The sequence below is a fragment of the Ipomoea triloba genome, chromosome 3, assembly GCF_003576645.1.
Source record: "Ipomoea triloba cultivar NCNSP0323 chromosome 3, ASM357664v1".
Taxonomy (NCBI): Eukaryota; Viridiplantae; Streptophyta; class Magnoliopsida; order Solanales; family Convolvulaceae; genus Ipomoea; species Ipomoea triloba.
The window spans coordinates 20,275,704-20,300,191 of NC_044918.1; the positions used below are offsets into that span (position 1 = coordinate 20,275,704).

Genomic DNA, 24,488 nt, shown 5'->3' on the forward strand with positions numbered 1-24,488 from the left:
AGGGCAAAAATGGAATTTTCTGTGTTTATTCGTGGATCAAAATGACCAAAACTTTTTATGGACATCAAGTACTATAAGTTGGGGTTCTACCATAAACATTTCAAGTGAAAAAGAGTTCGGGAACTATTTTTACCGGCTCAATCTTCTGGACTGCGCCAAGCTGGAATTTTCTGAAAAAGAATGGTTAGGAACAATTTTGACAAAAATATGTTGTAATAAAAATAGTAACGAAATTTTGGAATGTCACAATCAATTTGGAAGAAGAATTGTGTTTTTAAGAAACAAGTGTGACTCTTGTCATTTGGAAATTTCGTGGTGAAAAGCCATTGACAAATGTGTGTATTTTGGAAACATATTTGGATAAGTATAATTGTTTTGAGTCGTCATGTGAATATGCTAATGTGAGGTGTCTTGTATGATTAATTCATACTGCAGAGCGAAGTCTATTCGCTGAGTGAATGGTGAGGTGTCTTGTATGATNATTTATGAGATGATCTCTCGGTACTTCAGAATGATTTTTTTTATAAGTGAGGCTAATTATTAATAAAGCTGCGGTCTACGTACCGGTCACGAACCGTAAAATTTTTAAGGATGTATATACAGTTCGAATTTTCCTAGAAAATGGATTATTAAGTATGATACGATTAAGCCTGAACTTCTAGTTAGTTCAAGTGAAAATTTAAACGGACTGTAAGGGGTAAAATTGTTACGGACCTTGTACCTATATTTCGCGAGATACCGAAAAATTCTCAATTTTAGTGGTTATCGACGGGATTATTTTTAGAATAATTTTGGTATTGGAATTTTCCCGAATTAAGTTATAATCCTCCGAACTTTCATCTGATTTAACCCCAAACTGGCAAAGTAAATATTTGTTCTTCAAGAGCCACCATAGGGAGTTGACATGTGGCACTCCTATTTACCACATGGTTAGTGCATTAATGGCATGTCATAGGAAGTATGGGAATGTTGCACTTGATCCCTTAAGCTACAAGCTAAACTCTCCATCATCATCTCTCTCATCTCCCACACTTTCGAAAATCATAAGGAAAGAAAGAAGAAAGAAAGAAAAACTTAGTCTTCTACTTTGTGATCAAGAACTCCCTAAGCATCTCTTCAACTCAAGTGCTCTAGTATAGGTAAGGCTTTGGTTTTGTTCGGTTAAATCTTTCCTAGAGCTTAAGTCTAAACTAAAGGTTCATGAAAATGTGGTTATTATGGTGATTTTGTTTAGGATCTTCGGTGAAAAGTTTGAAGGAGAAGATCACCACCTTTCTACGGTTTAAAAATCTTCTTGAGAGGTAAGGAATCCCTTAAGTTGGTTTAGTCACTTGAAGGTGAACAAATGCTAGTAAATTATGTGACTAGGAATTTTATGCGAAAATTATGTGTTAAGTTTGTGGATCTACTAGTTGACTCAAGAAACCACACTTTGGATTTTTGGTAATTTTTGTATACATGTTCATAGCTAATTTATGCATGTATATGTTGTATTTATGCCCATATAGGCTTATACTTGTGAAAATAGTGAAAGGAAATCAGGATAGATTCTGGCAGTAACTTCCGAGATTTATTGGGAAACTTTGGTAAGGTATTTTGACTCTATTTTTCTCAGATATGTAGTTCAATAAGTGTAGAACCCGCATATAAAATTTCATAATGATCGGAGTAGTATAAGTATGGTTTTCGAATTTTTTTTCAAAACTGGTCCAGAGAGAGAAATTCTGGACAGCACACTGCCAAGGGCAAAAATGGAATTTTCTGTGTTTATTCGTGGATCAAAATGACCAAAACTTTTTATGGACATCAAGTACTATAAGTTGGGGTTCTACCATAAACATTTCAAGTGAAAAAGAGTTCGGGAACTATTTTTACCGGCTCAATCTTCTGGACTGCGCCAAGCTGGAATTTTCTGAAAAAGAATGGTTAGGAACAATTTTGACAAAAATATGTTGTAATAAAAATAGTAACGAAATTTTGGAATGTCACAATCAATTTGGAAGAAGAATTGTGTTTTTAAGAAACAAGTGTGACTCTTGTCATTTGGAAATTTCGTGGTGAAAAGCCATTGACAAATGTGTGTATTTTGGAAACATATTTGGATAAGTATAATTGTTTTGAGTCGTCATGTGAATATGCTAATGTGAGGTGTCTTGTATGATTAATTCATACTGCAGAGCGAAGTCTATTCGCTGAGTGAATGGTGAGGTGTCTTGTATGATTAATTAATAATGCAGAGCGAAGTCTAGTCGCGGAGTGAATGGTGAGGTGTCATGTATGATTAATTCATACTGCTGCGCGCCGTCTATTCGCTGAGTGAATGGTGAGATGTCTTGTATGATTTATTCATTCTGCAGAGCGAAGTCTATTCGCTGAGGGAATGGTGAGGTGTCTTGTTTGATTAATTAATAATGCAGAGCGAAGTCTAGTCGCGGAGTGAATGGTGAGGTGTCATGTATGATTAATTCATACTGCTGCGCGCCGTCTATTCGCTGAGTGAATGGTGAGATGTCTTGTATGATTTATTCATTCTGCAGAGCGAAGTCTATTCGCTGAGAGAATGAGTGGGAATTAAAAATGTCGTGTCCCGAGCAATAATGGGTGTGTTGTGAGTCTCACTTTGAATTAAGTGGAAATTCTCGGAAATGAAAGTTTTGCAAACTTGTCCGAAAGGACATGAAAATGATTTGAGCGGCAGTTATGCCATGGTATTTAACTGAGAAAACTTTACATGATTTAACTCGTATACTCTGCTATACTTTCTTTTATTGATAATCTGGTTACAGGTAGATTTTCAACTTATGGAAAAAGCTACAGTTTTCTGAGAATTATGTCTTTCGAAACCTTTGTTTACTTTTGAGTGACAATGGATCTCCTTACTTAGCCGTCGCGCTAACTACACTTCATTGTGTCCTTTATTAGATGCAGTCTAGCGTGGGCCTCTGTGGCCCGATGAGCTCTGAATAGGATGAGAGTCGAGGTTGAAGACTACTCTATCCTAGAATAGACACCCTGGAAGGATTAGTTCCATATGTACACTTTTGGATGTTGATATGGTTATTTGAGGTTGTAAGTTTAGCCTTAGCGTTTGGGTATAGGAGAGATACCTAAGCGTGGCGGTAACACCCAGTTTTCTACTGGTTAGACGCTTCCGCAATGTATTGTATTATTAGGGATTTTGTAATAAATCCAAGAGGTGAAAATTGGGGTGTTACATACGTACACTTTGACATGCACTTTAATTACTCACAAGTAATTCCCTTGAGTTTTTCATGCTTAACATGAAACATTTTCCGTCATTCTAGGTTCCACAAACATGTTTCTAAACAAGAAATGTATGGAGTTACTTACCTCCACAATTCAATACTTACAAATATTTTTCTCAAAATATTTGTTTTCTTACCCAGAGCATACTGTGCTATGCAGACTTTATAGCAATTATGCACTTGGTTAATACATACTTAATAGTGGAATATATATCAACCAAATAGATTGCTTCAAACCACTAAGGTTTTCCTTTATATAGGAATAATCGTAGATCTTCAAAATGACTCAGTTAAGAATATGATGTATAGATGATTATTGTTAGTAAGTCATAGAGACAATGTTTATTACACGTTGCTTCAAATTGTACAACACACTCATAAATTTCACATACTTCCTTGAGAAAATTAATTCTCATACTCAAGGATTATAATTGGCATTTATTAGAGAGATTTATTCACATAAATTTCAACAAGATGAAATTTAGCATCTATAACTTTAGCATTCAAAGTTTATTTCAACTTCACAATTTTGCCCACTCATATATAGCCTTGATGTAATGAAAATTAATACAAATTTCATATTTATTCTCAAAAGAAATTCCTACTTATTTATAAAAGAGCAATTTAAATCAACACTATTATTGCACTACTTAAGCAATATCTATTTCAAGGCTTTGATTATATTGTTTAATAACATATTAAAGTCAACCTGATTTCAGGTGAGGATCAAGTAGCGCTTCAACTAGCTTGCATGATCAACCCCCTACTTCTTCGCTACTCGCAGGTCGAGTGGTGAAACCGAAGTTTACTTAAAAAACACATTCCTAGATAGAGTATTCAAGAATGATGACTTTTCCATGCTATCAACACACTAATAAGTACTAACATTGCATGCATTCAAAGATTTAGACAACTCAACTAACATTTAGTACTAATATTATCACATTTTAATTGACTTCTTAGTAACTAGAGCAAAAGGAGTTAGTAAAAAAATAACTACTAGTTAAAGTAATACTCATCTTGTTCTTGCCAGATTGATCTGTGGTTCAATTTGGTTCAGCTTTATCCTCTATTGGTTTTGCCATTGCAGTAATAGCATTGAAATGCTCGATGTCCTTGCTTACCAAACACGAAGCACACTCCTTTGAGTTTCTTAATTTTCCCACTCCTTTTGTTCCTGTTATTTCTAACACTTTGGCTTTTAGCATCATTTGCACCATATTTTTCTGACAGTGTTTCTCAAATAATCTTTGCCGAGTCTTGTTTGATATAGATGTCAAAGATCTTGGCATTCATCTATGACAGAAGGTTTCCTCTGGCTGCTATGTTGTCATCTTTGAATTGCATCGAGGTTACATCCAGGGGTGTAATTCAGTTCAGGGCTTACTTCTCTCGATTCTAGACCAACAAATGGGGACACTAGCTTAGTAGGTTCGGGTGGATTGGAGAACAGCATATAGAATCAAGAAGTTGACTGTTATTGTACGAAATTAAACGCTTTTTTAACTGTTGGAAAATCTGTACACATACAACGTCAATGTAGACTAGCAACCTTTAGGAAACAAGAATCAGTGCAGGCATAAGAACGTCTATGCCGTGTTATAAAACACTACCTTAAAAGCGTTTAATTTTCGGTGACGGTCCGAGACGCTCTCGACTGGCTACACAGTTTATATTATTTGCTCAGACGTAAGAGGGAAGATAAGAAAGGAAGAAGCTTTTTAAATAAGGCTTCAATTGCGTTGTATTTGCTCAAATAACAAGCTAAGCAATTTATAGTGCAAAGTCTAACAACTCTCTTGTTCATGTCCACACAATGCTCACATTTTTAGGAGAAGAAATTGACCCATGATTAGAATCATGCAGTCAAGAGAAGAATAGTTCAAACATATGCATAAAATTAGGGGAAGAAGAATAAAGATTAAATAAAGCTTTATTAAAAAGCCTTATTTTCGAGTGTCGTTTCTGCCGTTTCTTTTCATTATCAAAATGACGTTGTTGTAATGCATGAATTTACCATGCATCGTGGACCGCTGTACACAGTGAAATTTGCGTTCATCTTCGATTCCTTCTTTTATCTCTTGTTTTATACTACTCCATAGTTGTTTTGTTTTCTTATTCATGTTTTGATTATTTATTTTGAGTCTTCATTTGTGAGTTTCAAAAGAACTTTTATTCTTTCCACTTTATATGTTAATCTCTCGATTTTTTAAAGAAAACAATTAGGTACTTATTAAAACTAAAACTATCTTCATCATTACAATACTCTCTAATTTTCAAAAAGTGAAGCTTACTGTCATGTCACCATATTTGTAATGCATCACTATTTTTTTCTCTACATTCAAACTATTAGGACTCTATATATTTAGTCGAGTTATGACTCCCTATTCTAGTCTTCTTGTGATTCCTCTATTCTAGTTCCCATGAGATTCTCTCATTATATATATCCATGTAATTTGTATCTTTGTAACAATTCAATTTAATACAATATATACATTCAGTTCTCATATGGTTCAATTCAATTATATTATCATATTTGTTTGCTGAAACGGTCATTGTACGACTTAAAACAGGTTCCTACTCTAGGGCTTGGTTTAATCGTCTACATGATTTTTTTCTACCTGTTGGTTTTCAAGCCTCAAAGATAGATGCACCATTGTTTTACTATTCACTGAAGTATGATTTTATGTATATCTTGGTTTATGTGGATGATATTTTTGTGACGGGGAGTAATTAGAATTTAGTAATTGAGTTACTATCAAAATTGTCTACTACTTTTAAGATTAGAGATCTTGGTGAGCCTGAATTTTTCCTTGGAATTAAGACAGTTAAATGTGGTGATGGAATATTACTTTCTCAGCAACGCTACATGGCAGATATTTTAAAACGTGCTGGTATGTCAGATTGCAAACGCTTGTCAACTCCAATCCCTATCTCAAAATTGTTCTTGTAAATGCAGATCTATATGATGACTCTACTAAGTACAAAAGTTTAGCTGGGGTACTACAGTATCTTATAGTTACATGCCCAAATCTGTCTTTTGCAGTTAATTAGCTTTGCCAACATATGCATGTTCCTACAGTTTCACATTGGGAGCAACTAAAACGTGTGTTGAGGTATGTTAAAGGGACCATCACTTATGGTCTCTGCATTAGAAAGTCTTTGTCTAGAGAGTTGCATGTCTTTTCTGATTCTGAATGGGCTGCCTGCCTTGAAAACCATAAGTCAACTAGTGGGTTTGCTGTGTTTTTTTGGATTTAATCTTATTTCTTGGGTCTGCAAGAAGCAAAGAACTGTTGCTAGCTAGGTCTTCTACGGAAGCTGAGTGCAAAGCTCTAGCAGATGTTTGTGTTGAAGTACTCTAGATCTTATCTCTTCTGCGTGAGCTTCACATTACTAATGTTTATGTTCTAAAATTATGGTTGATAATCTTGGCACTACATACATGTGTGCAAATCCTATTTTTCATGCTCGTATCAAGCATGTGGAGATTGACTATCATTTTGTCAGAGATAGAATTGTATTTGGTGATATTCAAGTGAATTTTATTTCAACCAAAGATCAACTTGCTGACATTTTCACGAAACCTTTGTTTGGTTCTAGATTTTCTTTTCTTAGAAGGAGACAAGATACATGTTAGTAGTCTACCATGTGCTTGAGGGGAGTATTAGAACCCTATGTATTTGAGTCAAGTTATGACTCCCTATTCTAGTCTTCCAGTTATTCTCCTATTATAGTCTCCCTGAGATGATCTCATTGTACATATCCATGTAATCTGTATCTTTGTAACAATTTAATTCAATACAATATATTCCATTCTCATCCAAACAATTTCAAAATATAATATAATATAATAATATAATTATTATAACATTTAAATTTATTATTAAAAAAAGGAAAAAGGAAAAAGATTCCAAAAACATGTTTAACAGGCTTGTGCAAACAAGGGGAAATGAAATTTAAAAAACAAAAACAAAAAATAATATATTGCCACCACGTTAGAATGAAATCCACACCCCTAAATGGTCTAATAACTTATTGATTACAAATGAATTCAAAATTTTTAAATTGATGTAGTTGTGCATCACTTTTAACTTTTTAATAGGGTGAGATTTATAATTATATTTTAAAAAATACACCTTAAGATACTAAAAAATTCAAAATATAATCTTTATATATCTAACTGCTGGAAAAATAGCTAAAAATAACATTTTAAGTGGCTATTTTGTGGTACAGATATACGTGGGTCTAATTTCAATTTGGGTCGGGACAAAGTGGATTCGAGTTCTTCGTAGTGAGACGATGAGATTGATATATTGTATGCTCAAAATAGATAATAGTTGAATGATAAATTGGTTCTCAAGTAGACCCATCTGAGTTAGAAAAGTGGAGTAAAAAAACTTTAAATAGCTTTTGTCCCACATTGGTTTGGGAAGTGGCTTGCACCACTATCTATACAAGAGTCTTTCTATAACTTATTGAATTGTATAGCATAGATGTTCTTTCTCGCGAGCACCTCATTGTTTTGTGTACAATTTGGATCTTAATTCATCAGTTACAAAATTAATTTCAATTTTGTAATATTATGATTCCTGTGTACAATTTGGGTCTTAATTCATCAGTTACAAAATTAATTTCAACTTTGTAATATTGTGATTCTATTATCATATTACTGAAATTGTAATAATTTAACAACACATAAACATGTAAAAAGGTAAAATTATAAATGAAATATTAATGAGACAGGTACATATATATTTATAAATTAACATTAGCATCAAGTAATAATAAATACACCCCAAAATGGAAAATGATTATATTGTTTGTGTTTCAAAATAGAAGAAAAATTGGCGATCAAAGTTAATAAAAAGTAGCATAAATTATAATTAAGGCGTAACGTACCAAGAGACCAGTAATTGGTAACTGGTAAACCCCCAAAGCCCCAACTACCCCACTATTCAACATCTCTTTAATTCCACATACACATGTTTGTTTTGTGGAATGATTCCCAAAGTCAACACTGCTGCCTTTTGTTTTCTTGTGTTTTAGAGCCTTGAATAATGCAAACCAAACGCATCATTGTGTACTTGATTAAACCACGTTTTTCCATGGTGTAAAGTGTACCATCAAATTAGGTGCGTCACCACTTTTTCGAATTTTATTACATATACTCTCAAATTCTATTTTCATACTTTCAGCTTATGATGTAACAATCAATGATATGACATTTTTATCATGTGAGTCCAAAAAAAATGTTTACATAAAAAATTTTTAAAAGTAAATAAAAGTTGAGAGTAAGAAGTAGAATAGGTCAAGGAGGAAAGTAGTCCAAGTTGTTGAACCTATAGCTTGTTGGGTTGTGTCATAAAGAATTGAGTCCGTGGTAGAAAGTATTGTATATGACTATAGATGCACCATGTGTTCAAAGTGTTGAGCATAAATAATATATAAACATAAATGTACAGTTCAACTATCAACTTAAGCTTTTAGTTGAGATGGAGCACATGCTTCAATTTCGTATCAGAGCCATGCAAAAGGTCATGGAAAAAAAAGAGACTATAGTCAACGTGTTGCTTGGAGCCTATCAAAGCAATCAGCCCGCAGCACATAAATAATATATAAACATAAATGTGCAGTCCAACTATCATAAATTATAATATCGAACTGTGTTCAAAATATACAATTTACATACTGAATGTTCACAATTTACATATTAGATGTTTACAATTTGAATTGTGAATGGTGTATTTTGAATACGGTTTCACCTTGCAAGGTATATCCGGGTCTAATTATTGGACATCATTATGGTGCTATAAAGGAATAGTTGTATTTTAATAATTATTAATTTTTTAATTCGATGAGTTTGATTAAATATGTGGTATCATGTAGTGATAGATGCAATCTTGTATTTTTAATACGGAGTAATTAATATTTTTATGTGCAACATTATAGCATAGTTTTAAAAGAACCCTGTCAAATATGGATCGATAACTTTTTCACGGAAAAAAAAAATCCTATCAAATATGAATTGAAAACCTAAAAAAAAAAAAAAAAAATCCTATCAAATATGGATTGCACTATTGGAAATACTATCTGACTTGTGGAAGTCACTAACATAGTTATATCATTTAATTTATATATGTTAACCCACATGTAATACTAATATATACTAATACGTTATTTAAGAGTGATAAGTGTATAGATATTTTAAAATATTACTGTATTTATTTGTCTAAGTCTTTCTGTGCAATTGACAAATATCAAGTTGTAAAATTAGAACTATCTACAATTCAACATACTTATCTATTTGATGTAATTTTTACTATTTTAAAAAACCGCCCCACTTAAAAAAACATAAAAATAAAAAATAAAATTGAAAGTTAAACAAAGTTTAATTGAATTTTTATGGTAAAGTAGAAATAATTTTCTTTTGATGATTTTCTAAAGTTAGGTACTAGTTTGAATTTTTGTACTATAAAATGTGCAAAAGAGATCCTAGTCAATATTTTTTTTTTTTTTGAAGTGATGAAATTTATTACATTATTTAAAAATTCAATAAACTCATTGTGAATCAAATGCTTTTTTATTTAATATTTTTTAGAGGTAAAATGATATCATTGATTGATCTAATTATTCAATAATGAGATTGAATAAAAAGATATCTACACGAACTCACTGCTTCAATAAGGAGTATTTGGAAGAAGAGGTCAAGATCCAAACCTCGACAACGGCAGTGTAGAGATTATGTCCAAAGTGACAGATCCTTTGTGCGCACCGACCTGATTTAATCCTCCCAAAGAGATTGAATAAAAGGGCTACTCAAGTCCATTGATCCTTTGAGATCTTAGATCTCAACCGTCTAAAAAGATCCAAGCACATTTATCCAATCAATCCTTCTTCGATGTCAGCCGTTTAGGGAGGTACAAGCAGTTTCCTATCGTATTTGACAAAACTTGTTATTGAAGCATGTGTTCCATCTCAACTAAAAGTCTAAACTAGTAGTTAGACTGCACATTTATGTTTATATTATATGGCATGACTCTGATACCAAATTGAAGCATGTGCTCCATCTCAACTAAAAGCGATAGTTGGACTGCACAGTTATATTTATATATATATATATATATATATATTTATGCTCAACACTTGTGCTAGAGAAGGGAAAAAAATTTGTAGTAAAAATTTATAAATTATATATTAAAAAACAAATATCTAACATTTAAATTAATTTAAATAAAATATGCTGTTTTTACTAAATCAACTAATTTGATTGAAACATGTGAATATATAATTTATACAGAAGAGATAGCAGCATCTAAAATCAGAGTTGATTTTAAAAATCACATCAAATCTGATAGGAGAAAATAAAAATACAATTACAAATTTTATAATATTATGTGTTATTTGTGGGTCTTCATTTAATCTTTTAAATTTAAGTTCATTTTATTTATTAATTATTGTAAATTAACCGATTTTAAGTTTTAAAAAAATGAATCTTACGTATTAATTAAATATAAATTTAATTATGTAAATATTATCATATAAAAATGTGAAATTAAAATATAAAAGTAATATAAAAAAAATATAACACTACTCTAAAATATATATTTATAATTTTAATTTTATTAGAAGAACCGACGGACATTTACATAAAACAGGAACCTAAAACCTCAAAAAACACCTGTTCCCAGCTTCCTGCCAGCCACGCTTTTCTTCTCTTAGGAAAAATCTGGATTCAACTCAAACTCCAACGTCTTTCTTTCTCTCTCTATATATCTCTCTCTGTGTATATATATATTCATGTATGTTTACAGTATTAAAAAAAGATAAGGCATTATCATTTTTACCTCTTTCTGTGAAGACTTACTAAACATATTCGCAGAATCTTCTCCCCAATTTCAATCAATTATTATTCTCTCTCTGCTTCTTCCAACAACTTGCTAAAAAGTGAGAAAAACTAAACAATTTTTTTTTTCTCTGCCCATAAGACACAGAGAAGCATGTGTATTCAAGACTCAGAGCAAGTCGGTGAGGGGATGGAAAATCTTGAAATTTCTGAAACTGAAGAGAATTCCAAGAATTGGGCTTCTTCCCACTCTCCAGGTGAAACTACAAATACCCAGATTCAGACTTCCAGCCTTTCTGCTAAGAGAAATTCATTTCCGGTAGGTATTATTTGAATATAAAAAAAAAAAAATTTATTGTATGTATTCGATCTGTAGACATATTTCGAATGGTTTAATGTTTATTTCAATATTTGAGGATGTTATTGTTGTTGCTGATGCTGTTTGCACATCTTAAGGTGTGTTTCTTGATTTGATGTTCTTGTCAATTTTGGAGAAATTTCGACCTATGTGTTCTCTGGAGGTCAATTTTCCTGATCTAAAGATGATTTGCATATAGAAGGCTAATTCTCCAGTGGAATTATCATAAACAAACTTTAAAAAAAAAAAAAAAAAGCATTACAAATGGTAGTAGTTGGAATACTTTATGGTTCTTCAATTATTGATACTGAGCCAATAAAGCTATTCTTTTTTGTTTATATGAAAGTATTAATTGTTTGTTTGATGACAGAAAATTCTAATCCAGTTATGATATTTCTAGAGTATTAGTGGCTTTTCATCTTTATGAGAACTAATTATAAAGTTTTGACTTGTAATTTTCAAGAATTTTTTTGGGCCTGGATAGGAAAATTTTTGTTGGATCCTTGTTTTCAAGTTAGATGGTGAAAACCATAATTGACATGTTACTGTTGTAGCTATGGCCAAAATTGGAAAACGCCTCTCTACTTCTTTCTCCATTTCAAGAGAACTGAACTTCAATTGGACAATCTCGTGTTTTGTCACTTTCCTGCAATAAGTGATGTAATCAATTGGTGATTTTCTTTTTGTAGTTTGTTTTCAATTGGTTAGAACCTTGAGTCATGTAGAGTAACAATGGTCTGTTTTAGGAATTGTGCAATACATTAGATTTAGAAACCAATTTTGCCAAAACATTTCTATATTGACAAAAAATGTAGAATTTCCTTCATCTTGAGAGAGGATCTTGCTGCCTTTTGCGTGAACTAACTTGCTTTTTCAATCCAGCTCAATGTCTTCTTCTTTTGATCTAACCATTAGGGACGTCAAGGACTTGCAAAATGTTTTCCTAGCATTTGCTTTTTGTTTGTTAAACGCTCTGCGAACAAGACTGCCCATCTCATTGTTAGGGAAGCCTTATCTTTGTCAGATCGTATGGAATAGTCCTCCGACCATTCCTTCCCTTCGCTTTGTCATGTACTTGCTATTGATTTAAGGAATTAAACTCTGTTTTGCTTTTAAAAAAAAAAACTTACTTTTGCAATGTATTTTCTCAATGCATTTCTTCTCAGCAAATTAATATAAACCTGTTTGTGTTCATATTGTAATGCTGCCAAACAGTTACTTGTTGTAAAAAATTATCTCATTTATGCTGCTAATGCTTGTCGTTTTTTAAATGTTGTTATTATTTTTTTTTTTTTCATTTGTAATTCTTGATGTTATTCTATTTTTTGCTTACATTTTCTCGTTTTTCATTCCCAGCTGGACAGCATTTGTGAGGACACAGCTATTGTCGATGGAAGGCAGATAATTATGAATAATTTCCTACCTGCCTTAAGGTCAGGAGAGTGGTCAGATATTGGAGGTCGTCATGATATGGAGGATACTCACATCTGTATTACAGACCTAGCTAAAAGTTTTGGTGATGGAATACTCGGCGAGGAAGCTGTCTCCTTCTATGGAGTAAGTTCTTTAACTTACTATACCATCGTCTTCCCTGGCATTGCTCTCCTTTCACTAATGTTGTTATGGTCCACATATAACTCATAATGCTCTATAACATTTAGGTCAAGATAGAATCTTAGGTGGTTGGTGTAATATCTGCTTTTGAGTGCCTGATAACTATAACATTCTATATATCATTTTTCATGTTGCCACCCATTTTTGAGACTTTGGATTTATTTGGCTTAACTTTTCAAACTATCATCCCATTTGTTGTTAAGCATGTGACCGATTTTTATTGACCTAACTTTATGTTAAGAATGTGTCTCCTTGCCCACACGGGTAGCTCAGTTGGTTCTTGGGTGGTAGATTGTGGGCAAGGACGCAATATTGAGCCCTGACAGCACCAGTGTGGGAGTTAGGCACTGGCCCTCCCACTTAATAGGCCACTGAGTCACCGTGATTTACCACATCCACAAATCCTGTTGGGCTGGGATGTGGGGGGCCCTAGGGCGAGGGGTTTCACCTTTTGTGGGCAAGAATGCGCATGAATAAATGGATTTGTCAGTAATGATGACTTGACATTTGAGATGGGGGTATTTATTGCATTCTACCTTAGGTAAATACAACTATTCAGCTGAATTTCCAATAATAGATGAATTTGCTTTTATTGAAGTGGGTAGTTGACTGGTTAAGTATTTAAGTCAGTCTTGTTTTGGATTTGGTTTGCAAGTGTCCATTTCAACTTATCAGTTCCATTTATTCTCTCTCTCGAAACAAAAGATCATCTGCTTAACATTTTTCAGTTTATGATCATTTGAAGAACTATTTGGTTTTTGTTGCCATATACAACTCCAAAATGGGATAAGTAATATGTTTATGAACTTTCCCCCTGTGGGAACTTCTAATTACTTTTTCTAGTTTTTACTAGTGAAGTTCAAATATTCAATTGATCTAGCAAAAGCTGAAGTGATTACTGATAAGTAAAGTAAAATTATAAGCTGATTATGCGGCAGATTTGTTTAACCATTCCATTTATGGTAACGTGCCTGACGAGACAAGTTCTAGTGACAGGTCTTTGATGGACATGGTGGGAAGGGCGCATCACATTTCGTACGTGATCACTTGCCAAGGATTATTGTCGAGGATGCCGATTTTCCATTGGCGCTTGAAAAGGTCGTCACAAGGTCATTCATGGAGACCGATGCTGCCTTTGCAAAGTCGTGTTCTCTGGACTCCGCCTTATCCTCTGGCACGACAGCGCTCACTGCAATGATATTTGGAAGGTACGTATACATTACTACTGCACTTAAACACACCGTTTATTCTTTTTGAATTTGTATTCACGGGATATGTTATTTCTTTCAGATCATTGCTCGTGGCAAATGCTGGGGATTGCAGGGCCGTGCTATCTAGACGTGGGCTGGCGATAGAAATGTCGAAGGATCATAGGCCGTGCTGTTCTAACGAAAGGACACGGATCGAGTCCCTAGGTGGATTTGTAGATGATGGGTACTTGAATGGGCAGTTGGGCGTGACCCGGGCTTTAGGCGACTGGCATATCAAAGGACTAAAGGAGGACGACAACAGCGGGCCGTTAAGTGCTGAACCCGAACTAAAACTGACAACACTATCCAAAGAGGACGAGTTCTTGATAATCGGGAGCGATGGAATATGGGATGTCTTCAGAAGCCAAAACGCGGTGGACTTTGCGAGGAGGAGATTGCAGGAGCACAACAACGTGAAACTATGCTGCAAGGAAATAGTGGACGAGGCAAAAAAACGCGGGGCAATAGACAACTTAACAGCAGTTATAGTGTGTTTTCACTCCGAACCGCCCCCTCCAATAGGCACTGTCCCGAGAACAAGGGTCCGGAGGAGTATCTCTGCAGAAGGATTGCAGAATCTCAGAAGTTTTCTTGAAGGATAATAAAACTGCACCCTTTATTGATTCAAAAATTTAATTTTTTTGACAGGCTATATGAGAGTGAAAATTATTGCAGAAGACTATTCTGAGGATATCAACAGATCAGAAAGACAAGAGGAAGAGACCAAACTGGATTTATTTGCAGTGTACAATAATTTTTCTATTAATACAATGATAATGACGACAAGTGATATTCTTGTGGAACCTTGTACATATGTCACAGATTATGTTTTGTATTATGTAAACTGTAAAGCATCCATTTTATTACCAAATGGCTGTAGGAATAAGCCTTTATTGTGGGGGGTGGGGAGTGGGTAAGGTGGAGGATGAAATTTGTACAACAATAAAATGCTGCATTATGCATAAAACAGAAGAATTGTAACAACTGCTAAATTTTATGATTATTCTCCCTAACTGAATACCATTAGGGTTCTCCGAGTACAGTGATTTGTCACATTTAGTCTTAAACTTTCAAATTAACTTCATTGATCCTTCTGACTTTCAAATTATTAGCATCTCTAGTCCTTCGACTTTTAAACTGTTACCATTTGTAATTTGGAACGTTGAAGGACCTGAGTAGTTAATTTGAAAATTTATGACTAAAATAAACTTCTTACTCAAGAGACCTAGATGACATTAACTCCAACTATAAATTCATATCTCTCTATTACACCATTTTTTATCAGTGAGGTGAATTGTTATCCATTTTTAGCACTAAATTGTGAAGTTGAAGTGCAATTTGGAGTAAAAAAGAGTAATAGAAATTGAGTGCTATTAACCAAAGTTTTTATTATGATAACAAAGAGGGTTTAGTAGGATATATGCATAATAGATTAATTGACTGGCAGGCAATTAACAGACTTGAAATTTCATTCAAATGCCCTAGCATTCTCCCTGCGGACCTCTTCTTCTTCTTCCTCTCCTGCATTTCGGGCTTTGAAAAATTTGTGGATCTCCTCTGGTGTCTTCCCCTTGATGAGATCAGCAACAGTTTGGCAGGTAAGATCAAGCAAGCTCTTGATGTTGAGGTAATTAGCAGCCCTAATGAGATCAAACAATGTTTCGCGGTTAACTTTGACGAAATTAGCATCGAAGGCCTTGAGATTGTAGAAATCTTTGGTCCCCTTCGCGGCCTCGATGTGGCGTTTGCAGTAGTCTATAACCATGCCCAAGATCTTGCTAGTTACCTCAGGGACGGGGATGGTGATGGTAGTGTCATCGTTATCCACAATCATGTACTTCAGCATCTGTGATTCAAGCGCCACCGCCTCCTCCACTTGGAAGCTCTCCCCGTCGGAACTCTTCAAAATGATAATCTTTGAGGAAGACATTGGAATTTTGTAGGATGAAATTTGGGAGAAAACCACAGGGGTTCTCTTGATTGTGATTTGTGAATTGGGTTTCTTCAGAGGCCTGAGTCAAGTCCATGAGGACCATGACGCCTAATCTGACAACTTTTTAAGAGGGGAGGATTATGTGTCCAAAGTTCATTGATGGTTTAAAAAAGAGCTCTAGTACGTGCTACTGGTTAAATTTGCCAGTAGTGGCAACCAACAATCAGCTTAACTTTTTAGATGAGATGAAACACATGTTTTAATTTGGTATCCGATTTAATGATATGCCAAAGGTCATCTGTTCAAATCTCCGCGTCATCATAAAAAGAGACCAGACTTAGTTTTAGTGTATTAGATATACATTTATTTTGATTTACAATACACTAAAAATGAATCTACAGTACATCAAGGGTTTGTTTGGAAATGTATTTTGAAAAATGATTTTCATAAATAATTCATTTGATGATATTTGGCCGAAAGTCAAGATCAAAATAATATTTTTTTGGTTAAAAATTAACAAATTGTATTTTTTTTTCTATTTTGTTCATTTTAAAAAACACGAACATAAATCTATTACAAAGTTATTTCTTATAAAGCAAATTAAAAAAATGGTCATTGACTATTGCCTTTTTAAAAAAAAAATTGATAATTTAACTCCTTAAACTATTGAATTTTAAGTCGAAATGATCCTCCGCTAGCCTTGTCTACAAATTGGAGGGCAAAATGAGAAAATCATTCCAACTTATCCAATTTTTCTTCTTCCTCTCCAACCAATCACCATTCAATGCATCTTTGTTGAATCAACATATCCCACTTGTGGCATTGAATTATTGTAGTGATAGTGGCCTAGCATTTGGTTATTACCTGGAAGTGCGGAACAAAGTTCATAACTTTTATTGCAGAAGACTATTCTGAGGATATCAACAGATCGAAAGACAAAAGGAAGAGATCGAAAGACTAAAAGTGGTAATATATATAACATAAAAATTAACATTAATGAGTTTATTATAATTTATCATTTCTCTTTAGAAATTATAGTTAATCGAAAATAATAATGAAATTTTAACTCTCATTCCTATTCTCTTCCTCCTTCAAAATCATACTCAAAATTCACAATGACCATAAATTCATACTACGTATCATTATTTATTCCAATTACACCAAATTTTACTAGTGATGTGATTTGTTTTGCATTTTTAGCACTACATTGTGATTTGTGAAGTTCAAGTGCAATTTGGGGAGAGAAAGAGCAATAGAAGGTGAGTCCTAATTAACCAAGAGTCTTTTTTTAAAACAATAATTAAGTTTAACAGAGTTGTAACGAAAGGAAAGCATCACTAAAAGCAGTGATGTCTATAATTCAAAGACTAAATTTGTTATTAATACTTGTGTATGTCTCATATGTTATTAGAATATGACATGTGTTGGAGTGTAATGCAATGAAACAAAGTGGAATGGAGCAATAACACCTATGCATGTGGTTCGAACCTGAGTTGGGTCCGTTAAGTGGGTCGGGGTAATTCCCCCACCATTGATATAACCTTATAGACATATGTGATAAGTCCTCACCTATATAGGAATGTCTACGATGCTAATTGATACTAGTGACTCAAAGTCAAGTGTGGAGACAATATTGATTTTTTACGTGTTACAAACTCAAAACTTTCAAAATTCACTTTTGAGTAGGCACTGGGTAAAACAAATCTAAGCTCATGTAAATTAGCGGTGAGATGTTAATATGTTATATGTGTTTGGATGACATTTGTATATTTATATGGATTAAGTGTATAAGTTAGAGACTAAAACAGTTACTAATTAAAAAACAATTAGGGACTAAAATTGCATTATTTTTTCCTAGTATTTTTGGTTCAATCATGGAATAGAATTCAAAATCCACAAGCTAATAATGGTACAGAGAGCTGCTTAAACATTAGTGTAAGAAAAGGGTATCACATACATTATTATGATAACAAAGAGGATTTATTTAGTAGAATACATGCATAGCACCCATCATTAAAGCAAGCAAACAGGCAATTAACATACTTGAAATTTCACTCAAAAGCCCAAGCATTCTCCCTACGGATCTCTTCTTCTTCCTCTGGTGTGAAGGGAGTTTTGATTTTGAAAGTTTTGCTGATCTCCTCTGGTGTCTTCCCCTTGATCATATCAGCAACAGTTTGACAGGTAAGATCAAGCAAGCTCTTGATGTTGAGGAAATTAGCAGCCAGGACGAGATCAAACAGAGTTTCCTGGTTAACTTTGACGAAATTAGCATCGAAGTCCTTGAGATCGTCGAAATTAATGGTCCCCTTCGCGGCCTCGACGTGGCGTTTGCAGTACTCTATAGCCATGCCCAAGATCTTGCTAGTTACCTCAGGAACGGGGATGGTGATGGTAGTGTCATCGTTATCCACAATCATGTACTTGAGCATCTGTGACTCAAGCGCCACGGCCTCCTCCACCTCGAAGATCTCCCCATCAGAACTCTTCAAAATGATGGTCTTTGAGGAAGACATCGGAATTTTCTTAGGATGAAATTTGGGAGAAAACCAAAGGGAATGTAAAGCAAAAAAAAAGCGATGCAATCTATTATTCTCTTCTCTTGATTGTGATATGTGAATTGGGTTTCTTCAGAGGACTGAGTCAAGTCCATGAGGACCATGACGCCTAATCTAACAACTTTTTAAGAGGGGAGGACGATGTATTCAAAGTTCATTGGTGGTTAAAAAAAAAATACTTCATCCAATCTCAAAAATTATTCTAAACTTTTACTGTACAAATTTGATTGGAGAAAGAAAAAAAGAAATAGATAAACATCATAACCCCCTTGATTTTGAACATTGTTTTGAACTTTAATTTTATCGGCGACGACCGTTTGTTATTTAGTTTGTGTTATAGAGGTTTTTATTTTTATTTTTTGTTTTTACTATAGGAAGGAAAGTAGCTAAGTTGGGGAAATTGGGTCAGACATTTTCACTTTTCAAGAGGGTTTAATTTCATTGGATTAAAAATAAAAAAAAAAATAAAAAAAATAAAAAAAATAAAAAAAAAAAAAAGAAGAAGAAGAAGAAGAAGAACGAAACTGAGGTTTTTGAAACAAACCAAAGTAGCCCAATGGTTTTGGATTTTCTTGGTGCTCCAAGCAACCCAAAAAATGTGAAAAGGGCGGGTACCAATCATTATTGTGTGGACCATGGTCCACACAGCTGTGTGGACCATACTATCAAATAATGTACATTCAATATAAAATAATGTACATTATATTCAGGGGATGTACATTATTTGTGTACTGAATGTACATTATTTTTGTAGTATAAAAATAATGTACATTCAGTACAAAAATAATGTACATTTAGTACATTAAAAATGTACATTTTATTATGGTCCACACAGCTGCGTGGACCATGGTCCACACAATAATTTGCCGGCGGGTACATGCCCTCACAAATCAATGAGTTTTGTTAGCTTGGAATTGAAGTGTAGTGGGCTGAGCAATACTGCCACAGTTCAAATCTTAGCGGACCTAGTTGGCTACTCCACTCTAAAAGTCCGATATTATTTTCCTAAGTGAAACCCTTTGATACTCGAACTGCAACTATATAAATTCGATTATGCAAGTGCACTTATCGTGTTTGAGTATAGAGGGTTGAGTGTCGTATCTCACAGGGACTACAACTCTACAAGTATTGGTATTACCTGAGAAAATTTCATAATTATTACTCCGTACATACATTAGATGTACACTTGGAAAAGTTGGTTATTACGTGCAGTTAATTATTTTCAATTATTAGATCTCTCATGAGAGAACATTCTCCCAGATAAAAAGTAAGAACTAATATGATCCATCCATCTAGATAGATCAACGGTTGAGTGGTGCTGAAAAATAAAGGGGAAAAAGGGTGGGTTAGTTTTATAAATATTGCAAATTTGAAAGTTTGCAATGATTATAAAATTGACCCGATATTTTTTTAAACTAAAACCATCAATAATTGATGAACGCTAGTGGCTTATTGAGATTAGTCATTACTTTTTACAAGAAGACCATGTTCTCATTTGATCCTACCCTTATATATATGTGTGAGGGTTCAAGTGAGAACAAGTTCACAGGTAAAAAGTGATGACTGATCTGATTCATCTATTTGGATAGATCAACAGTTGAAAGTTGGTGAAAAATAAGGAGAAAAGTTGCAAGGTTAGTTTTATAAAATTGACCCATGTTTTTTTTTTACTAATACCCTCAATTGTTGATGAACTCTGATGGGTGTCGTTGATCAGTCATCACTTTTGCAAGAAGACCCTGTTATAAATAATTATATATAGTGGTAGAGAAAGTGTGTTTTATTCAATTTTGAGTTTTAAACCCTACTATCATATTATTCTCAAAAAAAACCCTACTATCATATTCAAATCTATTTATTTTGTTTGTTTTACTATGCTAGTGTCTTGGAATGAGATTCAAATCATAAAAGTATGAAAAAAGTCATTCTCTTATGAAATTCTACTTTTGTCTTTTTGAATAGAAAATAAGGGAAAAAAGTGCTTTTAAGAATAATATAATCTTTCACCTCAAAGTAAACATAATACAAAACATGCAAACAAATATATTGATCAAGCCTTATAAGCAGAAAAAATGGACGTACTAACTATAATAGTAAACCTTAAAACTACTCTGATATGTATCTCAAGAGCCACAAACCCAAACAGTTTAGCCATCATCCCTTGCATCTGCAAAATCATCACCTTCATTCAAACATTTAGCCATGATGCCCATCAACCAATTCCTACTCCTTCGCAATGAAAGACATCAATATATACTATCTACTAGTGACTATCAAACTGAATCAACACTTCAACCTCGCTCTTGCTAGGAATATCCCAGCTATAACTATCATCATCCCCATCTCACGAGATCACTTTAAACCTCCACCACCAATTTTTCCCATCACTAACCTCTACCACCACTAACATCTTCTACAATCACTTGGGCTCTAACTCCAAATGTTCCCCTACACTCCACCACTACACCCCATCCCCATTACAAAGATCTTTCGAGTAAAAGACCCAAAAAACATTAAAAATTTTCCCCTTCATTAAAAAAAAAAAAGGTTAAAGGCCTATTTAAATCTCTCCTCATAATCAAGACATCACCCAGAAACACCACAATTAAAAAATGCACAATGCATATTGTAGAATTCGGCAATTACAAAATTTCATAAATTAGAAAATAAAAAACACACAACGACACAACAAAGATAATAAACACGGAGTATGAAATATCCAAAATTGACAACTCCAAAATAGATAAATTTAACAAAATATAGAATCATCTATTTATGTGATGCGGATGATTTACTGCAATAATCAAGTATAATCGCATATTACAGCAAATTTGCAATCCTTTATCGTCCACCATTTGTTGACGATTGTCTACAATCAACACCTAGGTTAGTTGGCAGCCTAGTGGGGTCGAAGTGTAGATTTCTCTCTAAAAGTGCATTAGGAGTTTGAGGGTTTTATTTGTAACTTGGAGGTGTCATATATTTGCATATATTAAATGTATATAATATAATTGTCCAAAGGCTAATTATTTGGATTAGGCCCAATTAAGTTATATCATGGTCTAATAGGGACAAACGTTTTAACCCTATACTCCGCAACAAAAAACTAAATGTATAAATTGTATAATAATAAACGACAAACAACTTCTTTGTAAGATCCTTACAAAGGGATGCCAATTTGGTGATATGATATATGTTATCTCATATTTGTAATGGAGTAGACAAATTGGGATGATTCTATAAGACCAGTAGCAACATCATATTATTTGACATTACCTCTATGGTATCCCTAGGATCTAAAAAAATCAGTAGAATTCTTTGTACATGTGCTTCTAAAGGAACAACCATAGGACAATGCTATAAGACATTGTTAGGAACATTGTAATTTAGATTTGATGATGTCAAATAAGTTAGAAAATTAGGTCCTTGTTAGGAATAATTGTTAATAGATTTTGATGATAAATACTCCCTCCGTCCCTAAATGGATGTCTCATTTGCTTTTTGCACGATTTTTAAGAAATTAAAGTAAATGTGATATGCTTTCCAATTATGCCCCCAACTTTTTCACTTTTGGAAATAAAAGCAATAAAGAAATGAAAAGTCATAAGGGTAAAGTGGGAAAAGTAGAATGATGGTGATGTTCAATTTTAGAAAGAGGACAACATTTTGGGACAAACTAAAAAGGAAAGTAAGACACATAAAATGGGACAGAGGGAGTACCAATTTTGGTCCCACGACTATTAGCAAAATGACAATTTTGATCCACATGTTTAATTTCTATCAATTTAGGTCTCACAACTATTGTTTTAGTACCAATTTTGGTCCCACAACTACTGCTTTAGTGCCAAAATTTATCGCGCCAATCACCCATCCGTTTAAAATGTGCCGAAATCTACAATTTTTAAAGGTATTTTTGTCATTTTCAACTCAATATCCCAATTTAAACATGAATAAAAAGATTTAAGCCCTAAGATTGATCACAATTCACAGTTCTACTCCTCAAATTAAGATAAATTGAGGAGGAAAACTACAAATTTTGATCAATCTTAGGACTTAAATCCATTTATTCATGCCCAAATTGAGATATTAAGTTGAAAATGACGAAAATACCCATAATAATTTTAGATTTTTGCATGTTTTAAACGGATGGGTGATCTGCGCGATGAATTTTGGCACTAAAACAATAGCCGTGAATGAAAATTGGTACTAAAACAATAGTTGTGGAACCAAAATTGGTAGAAATTAAACATGTGGACCAAATTTGTCATTTTGCTAATAGTCATGGGACCAAAATTGGTATTTGCTCAAAGGAAATTGTATAGGCACAATAAACCCCTCATTTATTATTGTAAATCTAGACAAATTTTTTCAACCATCTGATCGGAAGGAAGCGACTAGAAGGAAGGGTATTGGAAGATTGCGATCGGAAGGAAAGGGTTCGGAAGAAAACATCCCGAAGGAAAGGGGATTGGAAGAAGAGTAGTCTATAATAAGAATCTTGAAATCTCTATGAAGGAATAAAGGCCATTCAATGTTATCATCAAGATGTCTATTGTTATATTTTTATGATATATTTGTGCTAGCTAGAGATTTAATAAGGTTGAAATTGTGGTAAGGAGTAAATGATAACATTGCAATTCAAAACATAAAATGAAATTAAGGTACCTTATCATCATCATAACAAAGAGGATTCAGCTTACTCCATAGAAATACATAAATAGAATACCAAATAAACGCATTTACCGCACGTTGTGATAAAGATAGGTCGTCCTAATTTGCATCTAATAGCCTTTGAATTTTACATAAATGCCCAAGGTTTCTCCTCCTCACTAGGGAGGTAACATTTTATGTTAAAAGCTTTGTAGACCATCTCCAATGTCATTCCATCAATGGTCTCAGCAAGAGTTTGACAGGTAAGATCAAGCAAGCTCCATATCTTGAGGTATTTAGCAGCCAAAATGAGATCAAACAGCGTTCTCTTGTCAACTTGGACAAAATTATCATCAAAGGCCTTAAGGTCATCTAACATGTTGGGCTTATTCTCAACATGGCGCCTGCAGTATTCTATAACCATAGCCAATATCTTGCTACTAACTTTGGGGAGGGGGATCACAGTGTCGCCGTCGCAGTAGTCTATACCCAGGTAGTTAAACTTAAGCGCCATCTCCTCTTCCACGGAGAAGATATCTCCTTCAGAACTACTTAACATGATCACCTTTGAGGAAGACATTGCAAGACAACGATAAAACAATAAAAGCGAGTAGGCACATATAATGCCTTGTGAATCTTTAAACTTCATAGACCTTGGGAATCCCTTTTCATAGACGAGGTGCAACCTTATTCTTCATTGGTGGAATTAAGGGGCATTATATCATGAACAAGAATTTCACCGTAGGTGTGAACATGAATCCACTATAGGCATTGTGAATCTCGATCCGCGACATAATGATTGATATCTAAAGAGAGAGTAATAATTATATACTTACTTTATATGCTCTTTTTTTCCATTTAATTTATTTGTACATTTAAGTTTTAATAATTTCACTTTTAATATTTTGTATACGTGTGCCTTTATAGCATTAATATCTACTTAAGTTTTTAATGGTTGTAATTTTAAAATTATTTTTTCTACTATCGTATTTCTCGTTTTACTCTATTATATC

At 33.7% G+C, this 24,488-nt stretch overlaps 4 protein-coding genes across 4 annotated transcripts; 1 reads left to right on the forward strand and 3 right to left on the reverse strand.

Annotated features, from left to right (window-relative positions):
* Positions 1-10,952: 10,952 nt before the first annotated feature.
* On the forward strand, positions 10,953-15,337 carry LOC116014224 (probable protein phosphatase 2C 27). Its single transcript, XM_031254237.1, has 5 exons — positions 10,953-11,068; positions 11,255-11,431; positions 12,827-13,027; positions 14,081-14,292; positions 14,375-15,337. Exons 2-5 carry the CDS (start codon positions 11,267-11,269, stop codon positions 14,934-14,936), a joined length of 1,140 nt encoding a protein of 379 aa, XP_031110097.1. The 5' UTR covers positions 10,953-11,068; positions 11,255-11,266; the 3' UTR covers positions 14,937-15,337.
* Positions 15,338-15,688: 351 nt separating this feature from the next.
* On the reverse strand, positions 15,689-16,366 carry LOC116013756 (SKP1-like protein 1A). Its single transcript, XM_031253670.1, has one exon. The coding sequence runs from the start codon at positions 16,262-16,264 to the stop codon at positions 15,803-15,805; it is 462 nt and encodes a 153-aa protein (XP_031109530.1). The 5' UTR covers positions 16,265-16,366; the 3' UTR covers positions 15,689-15,802.
* A 1,808-nt stretch (positions 16,367-18,174) lies between these two features.
* Positions 18,175-18,897, reverse strand: LOC116013991 (SKP1-like protein 1A). The gene has a single exon (XM_031253970.1). It carries the CDS (start codon positions 18,781-18,783, stop codon positions 18,319-18,321), a length of 465 nt encoding a protein of 154 aa, XP_031109830.1. The 5' UTR covers positions 18,784-18,897; the 3' UTR covers positions 18,175-18,318.
* Positions 18,898-23,623: 4,726 nt separating this feature from the next.
* Positions 23,624-24,055, reverse strand: LOC116013043 (SKP1-like protein 1A). The gene has a single exon (XM_031252705.1). It carries the CDS (start codon positions 24,053-24,055, stop codon positions 23,624-23,626), a length of 432 nt encoding a protein of 143 aa, XP_031108565.1.
* Positions 24,056-24,488: the final 433 nt, after the last annotated feature.

Coding starts and splice junctions, on each gene's coding strand:
- LOC116013043 (XM_031252705.1), bottom strand. CDS start 24,055: ATGTCTTCCTCAAAGGTGATCATGTTAAGTAGTTCTGAAGGAGATATC.
- LOC116013991 (XM_031253970.1), bottom strand. CDS start 18,783: ATGTCTTCCTCAAAGACCATCATTTTGAAGAGTTCTGATGGGGAGATC.
- LOC116014224 (XM_031254237.1), top strand. CDS start 11,267: ATGTGTATTCAAGACTCAGAGCAAGTCGGTGAGGGGATGGAAAATCTT. Junction 13,028..14,080: donor AAGCTGTCTCCTTCTATGGA/GTAAGTTCTTTA, acceptor TTCTAGTGACAG/GTCTTTGATGGACATGGTGG. Junction 14,293..14,374: donor ACTGCAATGATATTTGGAAG/GTACGTATACAT, acceptor TATTTCTTTCAG/ATCATTGCTCGTGGCAAATG.
- LOC116013756 (XM_031253670.1), bottom strand. CDS start 16,264: ATGTCTTCCTCAAAGATTATCATTTTGAAGAGTTCCGACGGGGAGAGC.